The 15,519-nt window shown below is 43.3% G+C and overlaps 2 protein-coding genes across 3 annotated transcripts; both read left to right on the forward strand.

The window, feature by feature from the left end:
* The first annotated feature begins 2,449 nt into the window (after window positions 1-2,449).
* wdr45 (WD repeat domain 45) lies at window positions 2,450-5,726 on the forward strand. The gene is made up of 11 exons (XM_064972350.1): window positions 2,450-2,564; window positions 2,795-2,914; window positions 3,039-3,113; window positions 3,198-3,302; window positions 3,621-3,726; window positions 3,885-3,979; window positions 4,068-4,147; window positions 4,379-4,587; window positions 4,680-4,781; window positions 5,034-5,179; window positions 5,383-5,726. The coding sequence occupies exons 2-11, from the start codon at window positions 2,866-2,868 to the stop codon at window positions 5,490-5,492; spliced, it is 1,077 nt and encodes a 358-aa protein (XP_064828422.1). The 5' UTR covers window positions 2,450-2,564; window positions 2,795-2,865; the 3' UTR covers window positions 5,493-5,726.
* A 197-nt stretch (window positions 5,727-5,923) lies between these two features.
* zgc:100918 (Ras-related protein rab7-like) lies at window positions 5,924-15,384 on the forward strand. 2 transcript variants are annotated; one of them, XM_064972357.1, is made up of 6 exons: window positions 5,924-6,124; window positions 9,509-9,626; window positions 9,893-10,019; window positions 10,677-10,895; window positions 13,425-13,553; window positions 13,825-15,384. In XM_064972357.1, the coding sequence occupies exons 2-6, from the start codon at window positions 9,574-9,576 to the stop codon at window positions 13,912-13,914; spliced, it is 618 nt and encodes a 205-aa protein (XP_064828429.1). In that variant the 5' UTR covers window positions 5,924-6,124; window positions 9,509-9,573; the 3' UTR covers window positions 13,915-15,384. The 2 variants fall into 2 exon arrangements, with proteins under 2 accessions (XP_064828429.1, XP_064828428.1); XM_064972356.1 differs by having other exon boundaries at window positions 9,551-9,626.
* The last annotated feature ends 135 nt before the right edge of the window (window positions 15,385-15,519 follow it).

Consider the following 15,519-nt stretch of genomic DNA (forward strand, 5'->3'; position numbering starts at 1 on the left):
CATATAAAGATCCCACAGTTGACAGTGGATGTCAGAGCAAAAACCAAGCCATGAGGTCGAAAGGAATTGTCCGTAGAGCACCGAGACAGGATTATGTCGAGGCACAGATCTGGGGAAGGACACCAAAACATTTTTGCAGAATTGATTGTCCGCAAGAACACAGTGGCTTCCATCATTCTTAAATGGAAGAAGTTTGGAACCACCAAGACTCTTCCTAGATTTGGCCGCCCGGGGAAACTGAGCAATCAGGGGAGAAGGGCCTTGGTCAGGGAGGTGACCAAGAACCCGATGGTCACTGACAGAGCTCCAGAATTCTGTGGAGATGGAAGAACCTTCCAGAATGACAACCATCTCTGCAGCACTCCACCAATCAGGCCTTCATGGTAGAGTGGCCAGGCGGAAGCCACTCCTCAGTAAAAGGCACATGACAGACTGCTTGTAGTTTGCCATAAAGCACCTAAAGGACTCAGACCATGAGAAACAAGATTCTCTGGTCTGATGAAACCCAGATTGAACTCTTTGGCCTGAATGCCAAGCATCACGTCTGGAGGAAACCTGGCACCATCCCTATGGTGACGCATGGTGGTAGCATCATGGCTGTGGGGATATTTTTCAGCGGCAGGGAATAGGTGACTAGTCAGGAGTGAGGGAAAGATGAATGGAGCAAAGTACAGAGAGATCCTTGATGAAAACCTGCTCCAGAGCACTCAGGACCTCAGACTGGGGCGAAGGTTCACCTTCCAACAGGACAACAACCCTAAGCACACAACTTAGACAATGCAGGAGTGGCTTCGGGACAAGTCTCTGAATGTCCTTGAGTGAACCAGCCAGAGCCCAGACTTGAACCCGATCTAACATCTCTGGAGAGACCTGAAAATAGCTGTGCACTGACGCTGCCCATCCAACCTGACAGAGTTTGAGAGGATCTGCAGAGAAGAATGGGAGAAACTCCACAAATACAGGTGTGTCAAGCTTGTAGCGTCATACCCAAGAAGACCCGAGACTGTTATCTCTGCCAAGGGTGTTTCAACCAATTACTGAGTAAAGGGTCTGAATACTTATTTAAAATGTGATATTTCCGTGTTTTTTTTGTGCAAAAATGTCAACAAATCGGTTTTTGCTTCGTCATTATGGGTTATTGTGTGTAGATTGATGGAGGGGGGGGGGAAGCAATTAAATCAATTTTAAAATAAGGCTGTAACGCAACAAAATGTGGAAAAGGTCAATGAGTGTGAATACTTTCTGAAGGCACTGCAGATTCCATGTCACAATAAGTTGACAAATTAGGTTGAAACAACGTTGATCAATCAGTTTGTGCCCTGTGGGTCCCTGCGGTCCAAAATCGTCTCTGGTTTGATCATCAGGGCAAGACTTGGAAGTCTCCTCCACACCTGTCGCCACAAGTACCTCATCCAGGTCAGGCTCAACTTCAGAGCAATCACTACTGCCGAACGACTCTTAAATTCTCAAGGTTCTCAAGAGAGCGATTAGATTCATAAGTAAGTTTACTTGATTTGTACTCAGGAGACAATGGTTTGTAGTTAGTGCCATTGTGTCGTCACACTTCTCTCTCCACAATACCTGTCAACCAGAGCTTCTTCTATGATATATTGACGATTGCACATTTTAATGTACTTCCTGCCACCTACTGTACGGGATGGAAACAGGATTTCCCCCAGAAACTTGAACAAACTACATCAAATAAAATACATCAAACAACTTTACTGTTAAAAAAATCCCTGCACAGGCTGAAGGGGAGCTTGGGAGGGCGGGCCGTTTTCCAGCCCCAGTACCCCTTGCAAGTCTTCAGATTTAAAATCCTTAAGTTCCAAAAACTTTTCTGCCACAGCCCCAATTTTCAGTTTCTTAGACTTCTTTGAGACTTGAGCCGTACAGTTTACAGCTGTGGCAATGAGTGCCACAAAATCCACCTTTTTAACACACAGGGTATCTTTTGACTGGCAGCAAACATGTACTACAGCCTGTGGTGCTTCCACTATCATATCTTCACTAGCATCACTTGTTTTCTCAATTCTTTTAATCGCCTTCGCCTCTGACATTAGATTGGCCGCTCTAACTTTTGCCACCTCAATCTCCTTCACAGGGCACTCCAGGAACTGATCCCCACCACAATTGCAACACCGTCATCCTTCCACGCACTGTTCTTTAGTATACTCCGTCCTTCTACACACGGTTCTTTAGTATACTCTGTCCTTCTACACACTGTTCTTTAGTATACTCCGTCCTTCTACACACTGTTGTTTAGTATACTCAGAGCAGACAAGCCTAAGCTGGTGACAAGTTTAGCCCCCCCCCGGCCCCACACACACACGCTTCGGGTTGCAACCATTTACCTACAGTTCTATTTTACTTCAGCACGCTAGGTGGCGGTATGATTCGTTTGTGGCGTGGAGACACGAAGTCAGAAACCGGAAACACGCGACCATCGTCATCTGCAGGAAAAATAACAACAAAACATTTCGTCACTGTGTAGCTTTGTTGGAGACATTTTAACAGTGTCGAGCGCTTTTAATCTTTAACTCGTGTTCTGCCCTCGCTTCATGGTAAGCTTTTAAACACCATATTCGTTGTTCAATAACATGATACAGCTGTTACGATGAAAAATAACTGCAGCAGATAGAGAGCCAAATTTGCTTGAGTTATTCACTGGCTGGGTTTGTTTACCAGGCTAGCTAACTTATTTTCGCTTGGGGGGGAAAAAACACGTTGACGGTGCCGCTTCTAAACCGTGGTCGGTGATGTTTCCTTTCTCTTTCTCTTTTGTTTCAATCAGGGTGCCTAGCCCTGGGTTTTCTTCTAAGCTATATCTACCTGGTAACATCAGCCTAACGTCACTCCTCCAACATGGCCCAACCGAGAGGAGTCAACAGTCTACAGTTCAACCAGGACCAGAGTAAGACGAGAGTAGTCTACTCTGTGAAGCCAGACAGAGATCTGTAGAGTACATTACTTGTGTCAGTCTTATTCTTGTTTCAGACAGTGTACATTGATCAGTGTACCTACCCCTCCCTCCCCAGGTTGTTTCTGTTGTGCCATGGAAACCGGTGTCAGGATCTACAATGTGGAGCCTCTTATAGAGAAGGGGCACCTTGGTGAGTGGAATTCAGACCTGTGGTACGAGCGATCTGTGTGTTCGCATACTGTGTGTGTGTGATCATCCTGTGCTTGTGTGTCAGACCATGAGCAGGTGGGTAGTGTGGCCCAGTGTTCAATGCTGCATCGCTCCAACCTGCTGGCTGTAGTAGGAGGTGGAGTCAACCCCAAGTTCTCTGAGATCTCAGGTGAGTGGATGAGCGGACCACATATTTGATTGAATTACTGATTAGACTTGATTTTCCAAACTACTAAGGGTGTTGAAGAGCAGAGATAAACTTTACACATGCTCAGATACTCCGTATGACTGTGAGAGCAAATTCCTGCATTGCGCTCATCTCAATGTCTGCAGTGCAGGTCATGGAAATGTCAAATTGCTGGGTCTCAGTTTAAATTATGGCAGTGACTGGGACTGATTGTATTTAGATTTTAGAACATGTTTGATAATGATTCCAATGTATTGTTTTCATTTAATTCAAAACCGAATATATTTTTTAAAATCCTAGTGTTGATCTGGGATGATGCTCGGGAGGGGAGGGACCCCAAGGACAAGCTAGTGCTGGAGTTTACCTTTACCAAGCCTGTTCTGGCCGTACGCATGAGACACGACAAGTGAGTTACTATCTGTTTAGTAACATTCTCCTGAACAAGCCCCAACTTTCCATAGAGCACCCTGTAGTGTGTTGTTTTACTACCCCTTTTCTCCCTCTGCTTTCTCACACTTCAACCCCTCCCCTCGCTTACTCGCTTTCTCTCTCTCTCTCTCTCAGGATCATCATTGTGTTAAAGAACAGGATCTATGTCTACAGTTTCCCTGACAACCCTGTGAAACTGTTTGAGTTTGACACCAGAGACAACCCTAAAGGTACAAACACATACACACATATACGCACATGCTCCTGGTTATGTTTATCTGATAGACGTGTAGATACCCCCCTCTCCCTCTCTGTAAGGACTGTGTGACCTGTGCCCCAGTCTGGAGAAACAGCTGCTGGTCTTCCCTGGACATAAGTGTGGAAGTCTACAGCTTGTGGTAATTAATCCATTTCATTTAAAAGTGTATTGCATGGTACTACACTAACTATGTTGGTTTATAAGCTGTTCATAAAGCACACCTTCACATGTCATTCCATCGACTGATGGATTCCTAGTGTTGAAGACTATCTGCCCTTTCGAAACTGCTCTGTGTGTGCTGATAATTTTTCACATTACACATGAGGTCCCAGTCAGTCAGTGTTGAACTCTCTCCCTCTCTACGCTCCAGGACCTTTCCAACACCAAGCCTGGCACATCGTCCGCCCCCTTTACCATCAACGCCCACCAGAGTGAGATCGCCTGCCTGGCGCTCAACCAGCCTGGCAGCGTCGCGGCCTCGGCCTCCCGCAAGGGTACCCTCATCAGACTGTTTGATACTACCACCAGAGACAAACTAGTGGAGCTGCGCAGAGGAACAGACCCTGCTACACTCTACTGGTACTGGGGGCGGAGAGAGAGAGGAAGGGGGGGGTGGGGTGGAAGTGATGCTGAGTGTCTCATCACTTCTCTTTCTTGCTCTCTCTTACCAGCATCAACTTCAGTCATGACTCTTCGTTCCTGTGTGCCTCCAGTGACAAGGGCACTGTTCACATCTTTGCTCTCAAAGATACTAAACTCAACAGACGCTCAGCGTAAGATGCACGCATGTGTGTGTTTGAGAGAGAGTTTCGTTGTGTGGTTTAGCATTCCATTTGAGATAATATTTCAATCCTTGTACTCAGTGTCATATGCCAATGACAGATGACACGGAATACAAGAAGTGGAATTTTAGCTAAAAAGACTGGCAACCAGGCTAGTGTTTGTGCGTACCTCAATTCCAAATTTGACAATTTACTGTTCATGGCATGTTTATGCCACTATCACCACTCTTCCCCTCTCTACAGGTTGGCTCGTGTGGGGAAGGTGGGCCCAGTGATTGGTCAGTATGTGGACAGCCAGTGGTCATTGGCCAGTTTCACCGTTCCGGCAGAGTGTGCCTGTATCTGTGCGTTTGGGAAGAACACCTCTAAAAACGTCAACTCTGTCATCGGTCAGTCCTCTAAGCAACTAGAGAGCAATGTTTCATATCTATCAATCAATATAGTTATTGTCCTACATGTAGTTGGAACATTCATTGTACTGTGGGTATTAACAGTATATTTATTTAATTTATACGATTAAAGCTGTGTCGTGTAAAATTGTAATAATAGTTTTAAATATGTTTTTTTTTCTCTGCATTCCTCCCGTTTCTAGCTATCTGTGTTGACGGGACGTTCCATAAATACGTGTTCACCCCTGATGGTAACTGTAACCGAGAAGCCTTTGACGTTTACCTGGACATCTGTGATGATGACGACTTCTAAGAGGATGGAGAGAGGGAAGAAGGAGAGAGGGGGGGGGGGGGGCATGGGAGAAGAGATCTGGTGATAAATGTGATAATGGTAGGTTGGATTTAGAATCAGACAGAGGTGAAGCAGATGTTGTACAGAACAAAATACAGGCGTGTGAAAAGGGTCTGTTTAACGTGATTGCATCGTGTTCTTATTGTAACCAAGTGTATTTAAAAATGTATGAAGATTAAAAACATTTTACGATGACTGATGGCTTGTCTGTGGTCCCCTTTTGAGTTAATAAATTAAGCCTGTTCAAATGTGGTGTAGTCACTTCCAGGACACGCACAGATACAGGGTGCAATTCATATTATAGGAAAATAATAAACAATTGAGGCGAATATTTTTAAAGGGCGTTCATTGGTTTCGACCTGGGGACACGTCAACCCCTCGTGACTGCCATGTTGAGCAACAGCGTAACAAAAAGCGGATGTTCTTAGCTAGGACAATATTTTATCAAGCTAGCTAACGTCAGTTGGTCAGATTTTTCCACTTTCACTTCTTGAAAAATAGTAAGTGATCCCGGAAAAACTGACATCGAGGGACTTAAGTTGTTAAAAAAAATTGTTCCGGTGCCGTAACATCGTCGCTTGACTATTGAACAGGTAACGTTAACTGGTCCACAATTTGTATTTATTTATATTCTTACACTAGCTAGCTCGCTAACGTTAGAACATTGTTTTCTGTGACAGTCCATATAACGTTAGCGAGCTAGCTAGTATTTCGATGATAAATGAGTAAAGTTAGCTAACGATTTTGTCGTATATCTGCGTACTTGGTTGGCATCAATCAACATGAGCCGTTAGCCTAGCTGTTTGACAGTTCTTGATAGTCGGCAGTGCAGCGTGACCAGTCAGCAGATGGCTAGTTCGCATACACTGCCTGCTAGCCAAAATAGATTCCGACCCTATTTTTGCTTACAATTGCACTGGGGTCTGACCGTTTTCCTGTTTAGATTAAGACACAGCGGAGCAAGTGCGAGATTAAGGCTCAGAAAATGTACCTCAATCCAGGGATGAGAAATGCATTATACTCCGAATTGTCTCATTATCCTAACCATTACAATAAGATTGAACTACTCATAGTTTTCTCGGAAAACTGCCCTTGTCATCATGCTAGGTAGCAGAAGCCATTTTGGGATGTCAGTGTTAGCCAATCAGCTCATTTGTTGTTAAATGCAACGTGCCATTCCATAATGGCTGCTGTGGCTACTGCTAGTTAGCATGAGGACAAATGGCAGTTTATTAAAAACTAGCAGTCTTTCCGGTGTAACAGTTGGAATAATGGGACAATTTGGAGAAAAACTAATTTCTCATCCCTGGATTGAGGTAGGTTTTCCGAGCCATACAATTGTGCTCACTCAGCTGTCTCTAATCAGGAAGTCTGTCTGACCCTAACTCAATTGTGGACAAAAAGAGGGTTACCTTAACGTAAACTCACTCACTTTTGTACATCGCCTTGGTCCGTACAACTGTCCTTATTTTAGCGCCCCAAAAACGTAATACTTCCAGGTCAACTGTAATGTCAATACCATTGTAAAGCACAATTTCTCCCCATTCCAACAGAATCAATTACATGACCTAAACGCTGCCCGTTTCTGCACGATTCAAGAAGGCAATGAGCCCCGTCGGGTCTTTAAAAAAATGGCGGGTGGGGAAGCGAAACTAATGCGTGGTAGTGAGAAGGAGCGATGTCGTGTGGGAAAACGGCTTTTTTTTCACTCGATCTGTCCAATTTATCACCTTATCGCCTCTAAAATGCAAATAAAACACTATAAAGAGTTTATATAATGTGTCATTTACATACCTATTTGTCGAATTTGAATCGGGTTTTTAGGGCTGTACTAAAGTGATCTTAGAAGTAAACAACGGCTTTGAGAATGATGATGCATGCAAAAAATGACTAGGTATCCCCCCTTAGGTCACTGTCCATTTCTTGTTTTTGTAAGGATGATAGAAGTGCTACAGCTGGTGGAGAGATTGTAAGACAGAAATAGTTGCTTTATGCGTGCTGTATGTTACGACATGACACGTTGGAGGGTCCGTTTTTAAAAACTTTTCTCCAATACTATAGAGCCATTACCATGTCGATCAAAGCTTGAATAGAAACCTAGTTCACACCCCCGATTTTGAAGTCAACACAGTCGCTACAGTCCCATTTAGTTTTCTTTGTAGCCTCATTTGAATGTTGCAGTTGTGCACATTTGTACAGAAGGGGGTGAGTTTACTTACCTTATACTCCAAAGACCTTGCAATTTCTGTTTAGAGATGAATTGGCTTTGGCAGCCAAACACTCCATCTAAGTGTGAATTAATTCTCAAGTGCGGTATGGTTCTGGGAACATAAAACCCTCTACTTTCATATCACATCAAAATAATTTCCCAAATGCAAAATATACACTTACTGTTTCAACTGGATTTATTTTTCAGTGACAACATGTTTGTGGCTTCAGTCTTATATTTAAACACAGGTGTTCGGAGACGCAGATGGCTAATTAGCACAGGTAGGCCTCTGTCTTCAGGCTGTTTTCCATAAACAAATGCTGTGACATGGAAATATGACTGTGTAGGAACCATAACCCAATAGACGGGTTGGTTGTTTAGCAACAAAACCGACGAGTGTGTGCAACTATGGGGCAAAACAAGCGGGCTTAGATTGACAACATGTAAACTATATTTTGTCTCCAGCGTTTATTGAAAGCATAAATACATTTGCACAATGAGCACTTGTTGTTTCTCAAATACCTCGTTACAGTTGTTGGTTAGCTGGCTAGTGAATTTTTGCCATATTAGCATAGGCGTGCCATCTGTCAAAACGGCTCAAAACAAAACCTTGGTATCCAGAACAAGATAAAACTCAAACGTGCCACCTACGATTCCCCGCGTGGCAGCTTCTTGCCATTTTGTTTCTCGCTGATGAGAGATATGTTTTTAACGTTCAGAACGAGCATTGGGGCTCTGAACAAAAAATCCCCCAGCTAGAAGATACTATCATCAATAGGTGCTAAAGGCAAAGATTTTTTATAACTTACCCAAGATGGACCACAGCCTCTCATTTCCAATGGAAGCAAATTTATTATAGTGGGCAGAACAAGCAAGGCGGTGGACAGAGCCAAGCATGAGCTAGTGAGATCCGTTCTTGCATTTATTTGCATATTTCTGTTAGGGAATGCCGACTCTGACGTGTGCGGGTGCAATAACTCAATTCGCCCTTGCACTCCTTCTAACCAACACAATTTTGTAAAACTTTGGCAAAGGGTAAAGTCTACAAATCTTGGTCTAGTCTGTTCGTAACAGATTCTAGTACAGAAAACAGTATTGAGATCAAATGTTTCATCAATGACAAAATTAGCAGAATGACAGCCAAAATCCACATCTTCTTCCACAGCTGGCAACTGTGCTTCCTCTCAACACTATATTTGGTGACTAGTGGTAATGCTAACCAGATGCTTCAGATTTATTCATTCGGTGAAACATCTGGCTCATTGTTCTCAGTGCTAAAGGTAGTTAGCGTCTGAATGAGTTAATCTGACCCCAGTGCAGCTGTAAGCAAGAGTAGGGTCAGAATCTATTCTGGCTATAGTGCCAGCCTGGTAACATTACGGTCATGTTTTTTAGCTATTAGCTACAGTTAATATGATCACAATTTTAGTTGGGCCTACTTAATTAGGTCTTAACTCGCTATTCCGTTTAACGGTTTCCAGATGGCCAGTCTATTGCATTTCAATTTAGCTTTGTACATATTTAGCTAGATGGTATGCTAATTTACTAAGGGTTCTTAGGAAAGGGGTGATGGGTTTTGGATTTCTGAACTTAACATGGTATTAATCATTTGTTATAATAGAGACCTGAGGGGTGCCATGAATGTATTCAACTGAAATGTTAGTTGGGTTAAATGCGGAAGACAAGTCTGTGTTCCGTGTAAATAAGGATGTTATTGCAATTAACCCAAAAGCCGACTGTTTCGTGATGACTGACTTCCCAGTTCCAGATCCAGCTAGTTCACTCAACAGTCCTGTCTGTCTCTTCTCAGAAGAGTCACATCCCCAGGGAAGGATGGCCTCCCGTAAGAAGGTGCTGCTGAAGGTGATCATCCTCGGAGACTCTGGGTGAGTGATCGGAAGATCGTCATGGTGTTTACACAACCAGATGTCACTCATTTTGGATATTCCCAACAGACGTGTATAGGTTCTGTAGCACCCTTGCATGCGAGTGTACAACAGCCTCTGTCAAGAAGTCAGGATCTTTCTGGCACATGTAGCTGTGCAGGTCGTCAGTGGTTTCGAAGCCCTTCTCTGGCTGTTACCCTCAATCGCTACAGTTCTATATGTGCAGCTAAGTGTTTGTGTGTGTGTGTGTGTGTGTTCCTTCCCAGGGTAGGGAAGACTTCTCTGATGAACCAGTATGTAAATAAGAAGTTCAGTAACCAGTACAAGGCCACTATAGGAGCGGACTTTCTCACCAAGGAGGTGATGGTGGATGACAGGCTGGTCACCATGCAGGTGCGTCTCGTGTGCGTGTGTGTGCTGGTATATTTAAGGCATGAGAGGGTGTGGTATATGTCCAATATACCACAGCTAAGGGCGGTTCTTATGCATGATGCAAAGTGGAGTGCCTGGATACAGCCCTTAGCCGTGGTATATTGGTCATATACCACAAACCCCCAAGGTTCGTTATTGCTATTATAAACTGGTAAGAAAGTGTAATTACAGTAGTAAAAAGACCGGATTTGTCATACCCGTGGTATACTGTCTGATATACCATGGCTGTAAGCCAATCAGCATCCAGGGCTCGAACCACCCAGTTTATAATATTAGCCTAGTCATGAGTGCTTACCTCTGCTGGCTTGTCATAGTGTGCTTAAGTCGGAGATTGGGCAACTCATTCTGTGACGAGTCATATGGTTTCATTCTCTCTTTCCTTCTCTTTATTACCTCTTATGCATCTCTCACCCTTTCCCTCTCCCGCTTTCCTCCCTCTCTCCCACCCTTAATCGCTGTTTCCCCCCCTTTCTCACCCTTTCTCTTTTTCCTCCTCACTCCGATCCTCTCCCTCTCTCTCCTTTTCTCTCCCTCTCTGTGTAATCACCTTTAAAAATGATACAACAAAATACTAAAATGCCAAAAACATGGTAATCATCGTCTCTTCTCTTCTGTCAGATCTGGGACACGGCGGGGCAGGAGCGTTTCCAGTCTCTGGGCGTGGCGTTCTACCGCGGCGCTGACTGCTGTGTGCTGGTCTACGATGTCACGGCGCCCAACACCTTCAAGACACTGGACAGCTGGAGGGATGAGTTCCTGATCCAGGCCAGCCCCAGAGACCCAGACAACTTCCCCTTTGTGGTGCTAGGCAACAAGATTGACCTCGAGAACAGACAGGTTGGTATGTCTGTGTCCGTCCATTGGAGAGCCAGAACAGGCAGGTGGTGGGGCGTAGGCAGTACAGAGTCAGACTTGGTCAAATGTTTGTTGTGATTTCTACATCCCTTAACCTTCTCATGCATGAGTTCCAAATATCTCTCTAACGGTCACCCTAGCGTGAGTTTAATTTTTATTTTTTTATTACATTTATTCAATTTTTATGTGCGTGAATGCACTGTTCCAAAATGTGATCGTTACGCAACAGGACCGGTCCAACCAAGGCACTCTGCCTGCTAAATATCTACAGGCTCTGTTTTGTCCATTTTAAAGTAATTTTCTAGCAAGTTTTATTTTGTAATAAGATTTTGAATTGAGACGTGTTCTGCCCGCTCATCAATTCACACAGATGTCTGCCCTTTCACTGTATATTGTGTTGTCGTTTCTACTGTAGCACACCGTATGGAGCATCATGTATTTAACTGTTATTCACATTTTCAAGCACTGGTGACAAATAATGCATTCCTGTTCTTGCATAGATTATAATGGACACATATAATGTGTGTAGTGGAGGTCAACCGATTATGATTTTTCAACGCCGATACCGATTTATTGGAGGACCAAAAAAGCCGATACCGATTAATCGGCCAATTTTAAAATAATAATAAATAAATAAAATATATATTTTATTTTTTAAATGTATTTATTTGTAATAATCACAATTACAACAATACTGAATGAACACTTATTTTAACTTAATATAATACAATCAATTTAGCCTAACGTAAATAATGAAACAACATGTTCAATTTGGTTTAAATAATGCAAAAGCAAAGTGTTGGAGAAGAAAGTACAGGTGCAATATGTGCCATGTAAGAAATCTAACGTTTCAGTTCCTTGCTCAGAACATGAGAACATATGAAAGCTGGTGGTTCCTTTTAACATGAGTCTTCAATATTCTCAGGTAAGAAGTTTTAGGTTGTAGTTATTATAGGAATTATAGGGCTATTTCCCTCTATCATTTGTGTTTCATTAACCTTTGACTATTGGATGTTCTTATAGGCACTTTAGTATTGCCAGTGTAACAGTATAGCTTCCGTCCCTCTCCTCGCTCCTCCCTGGGCTCGAACCAGCAACACAATGACAACAGCCACCATCGAAGCAGCTTTACCCATGCAGAGCAAGGGGAACAACAACTAGAAGGCTCAGAGCGAGTGACATTTGAAACGCTATTAGCGCTCACCCCGCTAACTAGCTAGCCATTTCACTTCGGTTACACCAGCCTCATCTCGGGAGTTGATAGGCTTGAAGTCATAAACAGCGCAATGCTTGACACACAACGAAGAGCTGCTGGCAAAACGCACGAAAGTGCTGTTTGAATGAATGTTTACGCGCCTGCTTCTGCCTACCACCGCTCAGTCAGATACTTAGATACTTGTATGCTTGTATGCTCAGTCAGATTATATGCAACGCAAGACACGCTAGATAATATCTAGTAATGTCATCAACCATGTGTAGTTAACTAGTGATTATGATTGTTTTTTATAAGATAAGTTTAATGCTAGCTAGCAAATTACCTTGGCTTACTGCATTCGCGTAACAGGCTACTTGTGGAGTGCAACGAGAGAGAGGCAGGTCGTTATTGCTTTGGACTCGTGTAAGGTTGCAAGAATGGATCCCCCGAGCTGACAAGGTGAACATCTGTCGGTCTGCCCCTGAACAAGGCAGTTAACCCACCATTCCTAGGCCGTCATTGCAAATAAGAATGTGTTCTTAACTGACTTGTCTAGTTAAATAAAGGTATAAAAATAAATGTCAAATCGGTGCCCCAAAATTCCAATTGTTATTAACACTTGATATCGGCCCTAATTAATCGGCCATTCCGATTAATCGGTCAGACCAAAGATGTTATAATAAAATGTGGTAAAGAGATGGTTCACTCATCTTTCGAGTAAACTTCCAGAAGTGATGGTAAATGGACGCAACTCATCTTGTAACCTTTTTAGAAATAATTGAGTAAAACACTTTCAATCACTGGTGAGGTTCCCCGTGGTGTGATGAATTGTAAATAGTAATCACTATTAGCTAATTCATATTACGGTTTCTGTCAGGGGAGAGTTGGCTAAATATGACTGCTTGTGTTGGGGTTACTCTTTCCTCAGTTAGCGCTACGACTAATGTAGCCAAAATGTTCCCGTTTTGGATGGAAATTGTGTTGTGCTGTCTTCTGTGAATGTCTGAGCATTGCATCCAACAACAAAAAAATGCTCACATTGAGGACATAACGCTGTAAAGACAAAATGCAAAATGTTTCTGTGAGAGAAAAAAAAACTGTGGCCAGCTCGAACGCTGACTGTTGCGTCAATCGTAACTAGGGCGTTCTAAATAAGTGTTCTAGTTTGAGCGTACGCCGTAGGAACCACTGTAGAATGATTACACACCCGTGTGTTCGTACGTGCTAAAAGGATGAGTATATGCCACAGGTAGTTCCATGTAAAATGAGGAAGTATGTATGAGACACAATGGCGTTAATAATCTTCTGTTGTGTAGGTGACGACAAAACGTGCCCAGGCCTGGTGTGCCAGTAAGAACAGCATCCCCTACTTTGAGACCAGTGCCAAGGAGGCCATCAACGTAGACCAAGCATTCCAGACCATTGCTCGCAATGCCCTTAAACAGGTACACACACGAAATATAGACTCAAGCAGCCACAGGTAAACCTGTAGGCAGAGTGCCTCCAGCTGTTCAGAAACCCCCTTTCTCTCCCTGGCTGGGAAACACCTGTTAGACTGGTTCACTGAGGTTGCTGTGGAACTCATGATGTCATAGTCAAACACTGTCATCCAAAGAGGAATATTGTTTTTTGGGGGGGGGGGGTAGAATTCTTGTATTCTTGATTTGTGCACACTGTTCGTGGCTGTGTGTAATCCCGTGCTTTGTGTGTCTGTAGGAGTCTGAGGTGGAGACATATGACTTCCCAGACCAGATCAAACTGAGAGACGACCGGCCCGCCGACCCCAGCGACGGCTGCTCCTGCTGAGACCAACCAACGACGGATGGATAGAGGGGACCAGGAAGACCATGGGGTGCAGCTCAACAATTCTCCTGGTCTCTTTTACCTCCTCTGCACTGGTGTGAAAGACTGGGACAGGTGAGGCTAATTCGGAGGCCGTCTCCCACACAGCCTTCCCGTGTTTTCACGTCAGTGCAGATGAAGATGAGTCGAGGGGAGATTGAGATGCACCCCGAGGAGAGAGCCCTGGGACACACCCCCAGTACTCTCCCCTCAGTCAGCTACAGAAGACTCCAGATGAAAAGAGAGGAAAAAAAGGAAACACTTATTTTTCTTAAGTCCCTGTCTCCAATGGCGACCTGGCCGACAGGAAGGAGAGAAAGCCCCTCTTGCACAGCATCACTTTTTAACAAGGTAGAAGAATCATTGCTACTATGGAAAATACAATCATGATGCTCCTATTATAATGATTTCTAATGATGTTTTCTTGTCTTTTTGTTCTGGTTTTAATTGTTCCTTTCTATAATACTGAGGTACAGACTGCTCATCTGTCTGTTTGTGATCCAGGTAGACATTCTCCTTAACTACAGATCTAGGATCAGATTCTTGTTTTCCACAGAACCTAACCTTCACCATTGGAGGGATTAGAAGCCTGTGTCAGTGTTAAGGAGAAATGTCTACCTACTCGACTCGCTCTGTGCCTTTCATCTCATGACAAGTATTACTGTGGCAGATCTCGTATGTATGTGTGTTATTTTTCTGCAGTTCTTATGTTGCCAAACTTTGTCAACCCTAGACCTTTTCTTTGACTTGTTTCTCGGTGAGCCAGTTCTCTTCAATTATTTAGTGTTTTAAATCGTTGTGTAGAGAGTGATAAGCTAACCAGATGCATTGAAAGTCAATCTGCAATTAGAATATTCGGTCAACCCAACAGCAACTCTCGGCAGTATCAGTTCTGCGTTTAGGTTCTGTTCTCCTTTTTTATCTTGTATTAAGTTCTGTACTTTTTTGTTTTTGTTGCCTTATCCATACTACACACGACTATGTCCCTGTACATTGGCTATAAATTCTTGAGTCCAAAGTCAAACCTAACCTCAAGGCCCCTAATAAATCTAAACATATCTGATTTGTGTAAGCAGTATAGTACTACAATAGTTTCTGCCATATTATTTTCCACCACTTGTCAGGTCTGGGCGGCTCTCTCCAAGTGTCTCGGGAAAGAAATGGGGTCGAAGTGTTGATTTGGGATGTCCTCTGCCCTAACAGTAGTCCCAGGCCAGACTTTCATTCCACTGTATCTTGAATCTGCCGATCTACACCAACTAGTGTTGCTCTATATTCATGTAACAGAAATGAACATGTTCTTAAACCAATTAACAAAAATCCTTAGTCCTATGTGGTGATTTTTTTTTTAGCACAACTCCTACTTCAACTGTCACCTTTTGTTGAATATGCTCTTTCTCCACTGTAAACAAATAAATGTTTACTTTATGGAAATATGTCAGTTGTCTTTCTTTAGTTATATTATTGGACCTGCAGGGCCCACTCCTCTAAATGTTATTTTAATCTGTGACAATGTTTGCAATGAACTACACAATGTACCAAACATTAGGAACAGCTTCCCTACTATTG

This window comes from Oncorhynchus masou, chromosome 8 (genome assembly GCF_036934945.1).
Source record: "Oncorhynchus masou masou isolate Uvic2021 chromosome 8, UVic_Omas_1.1, whole genome shotgun sequence".
Classification (NCBI taxonomy): Eukaryota; Metazoa; Chordata; class Actinopteri; order Salmoniformes; family Salmonidae; genus Oncorhynchus; species Oncorhynchus masou.

Coding starts and splice junctions, on each gene's coding strand:
- wdr45 (XM_064972350.1), top strand. CDS start 2,866: ATGGCCCAACCGAGAGGAGTCAACAGTCTACAGTTCAACCAGGACCAG. Junction 3,727..3,884: donor GTACGCATGAGACACGACAA/GTGAGTTACTAT, acceptor TCTCTCTCTCAG/GATCATCATTGTGTTAAAGA. Junction 4,148..4,378: donor GTGGAAGTCTACAGCTTGTG/GTAATTAATCCA, acceptor TCTACGCTCCAG/GACCTTTCCAACACCAAGCC.
- zgc:100918 (XM_064972357.1), top strand. CDS start 9,574: ATGGCCTCCCGTAAGAAGGTGCTGCTGAAGGTGATCATCCTCGGAGAC. Junction 9,627..9,892: donor ATCATCCTCGGAGACTCTGG/GTGAGTGATCGG, acceptor GTTCCTTCCCAG/GGTAGGGAAGACTTCTCTGA. Junction 10,020..10,676: donor ACAGGCTGGTCACCATGCAG/GTGCGTCTCGTG, acceptor CTCTTCTGTCAG/ATCTGGGACACGGCGGGGCA.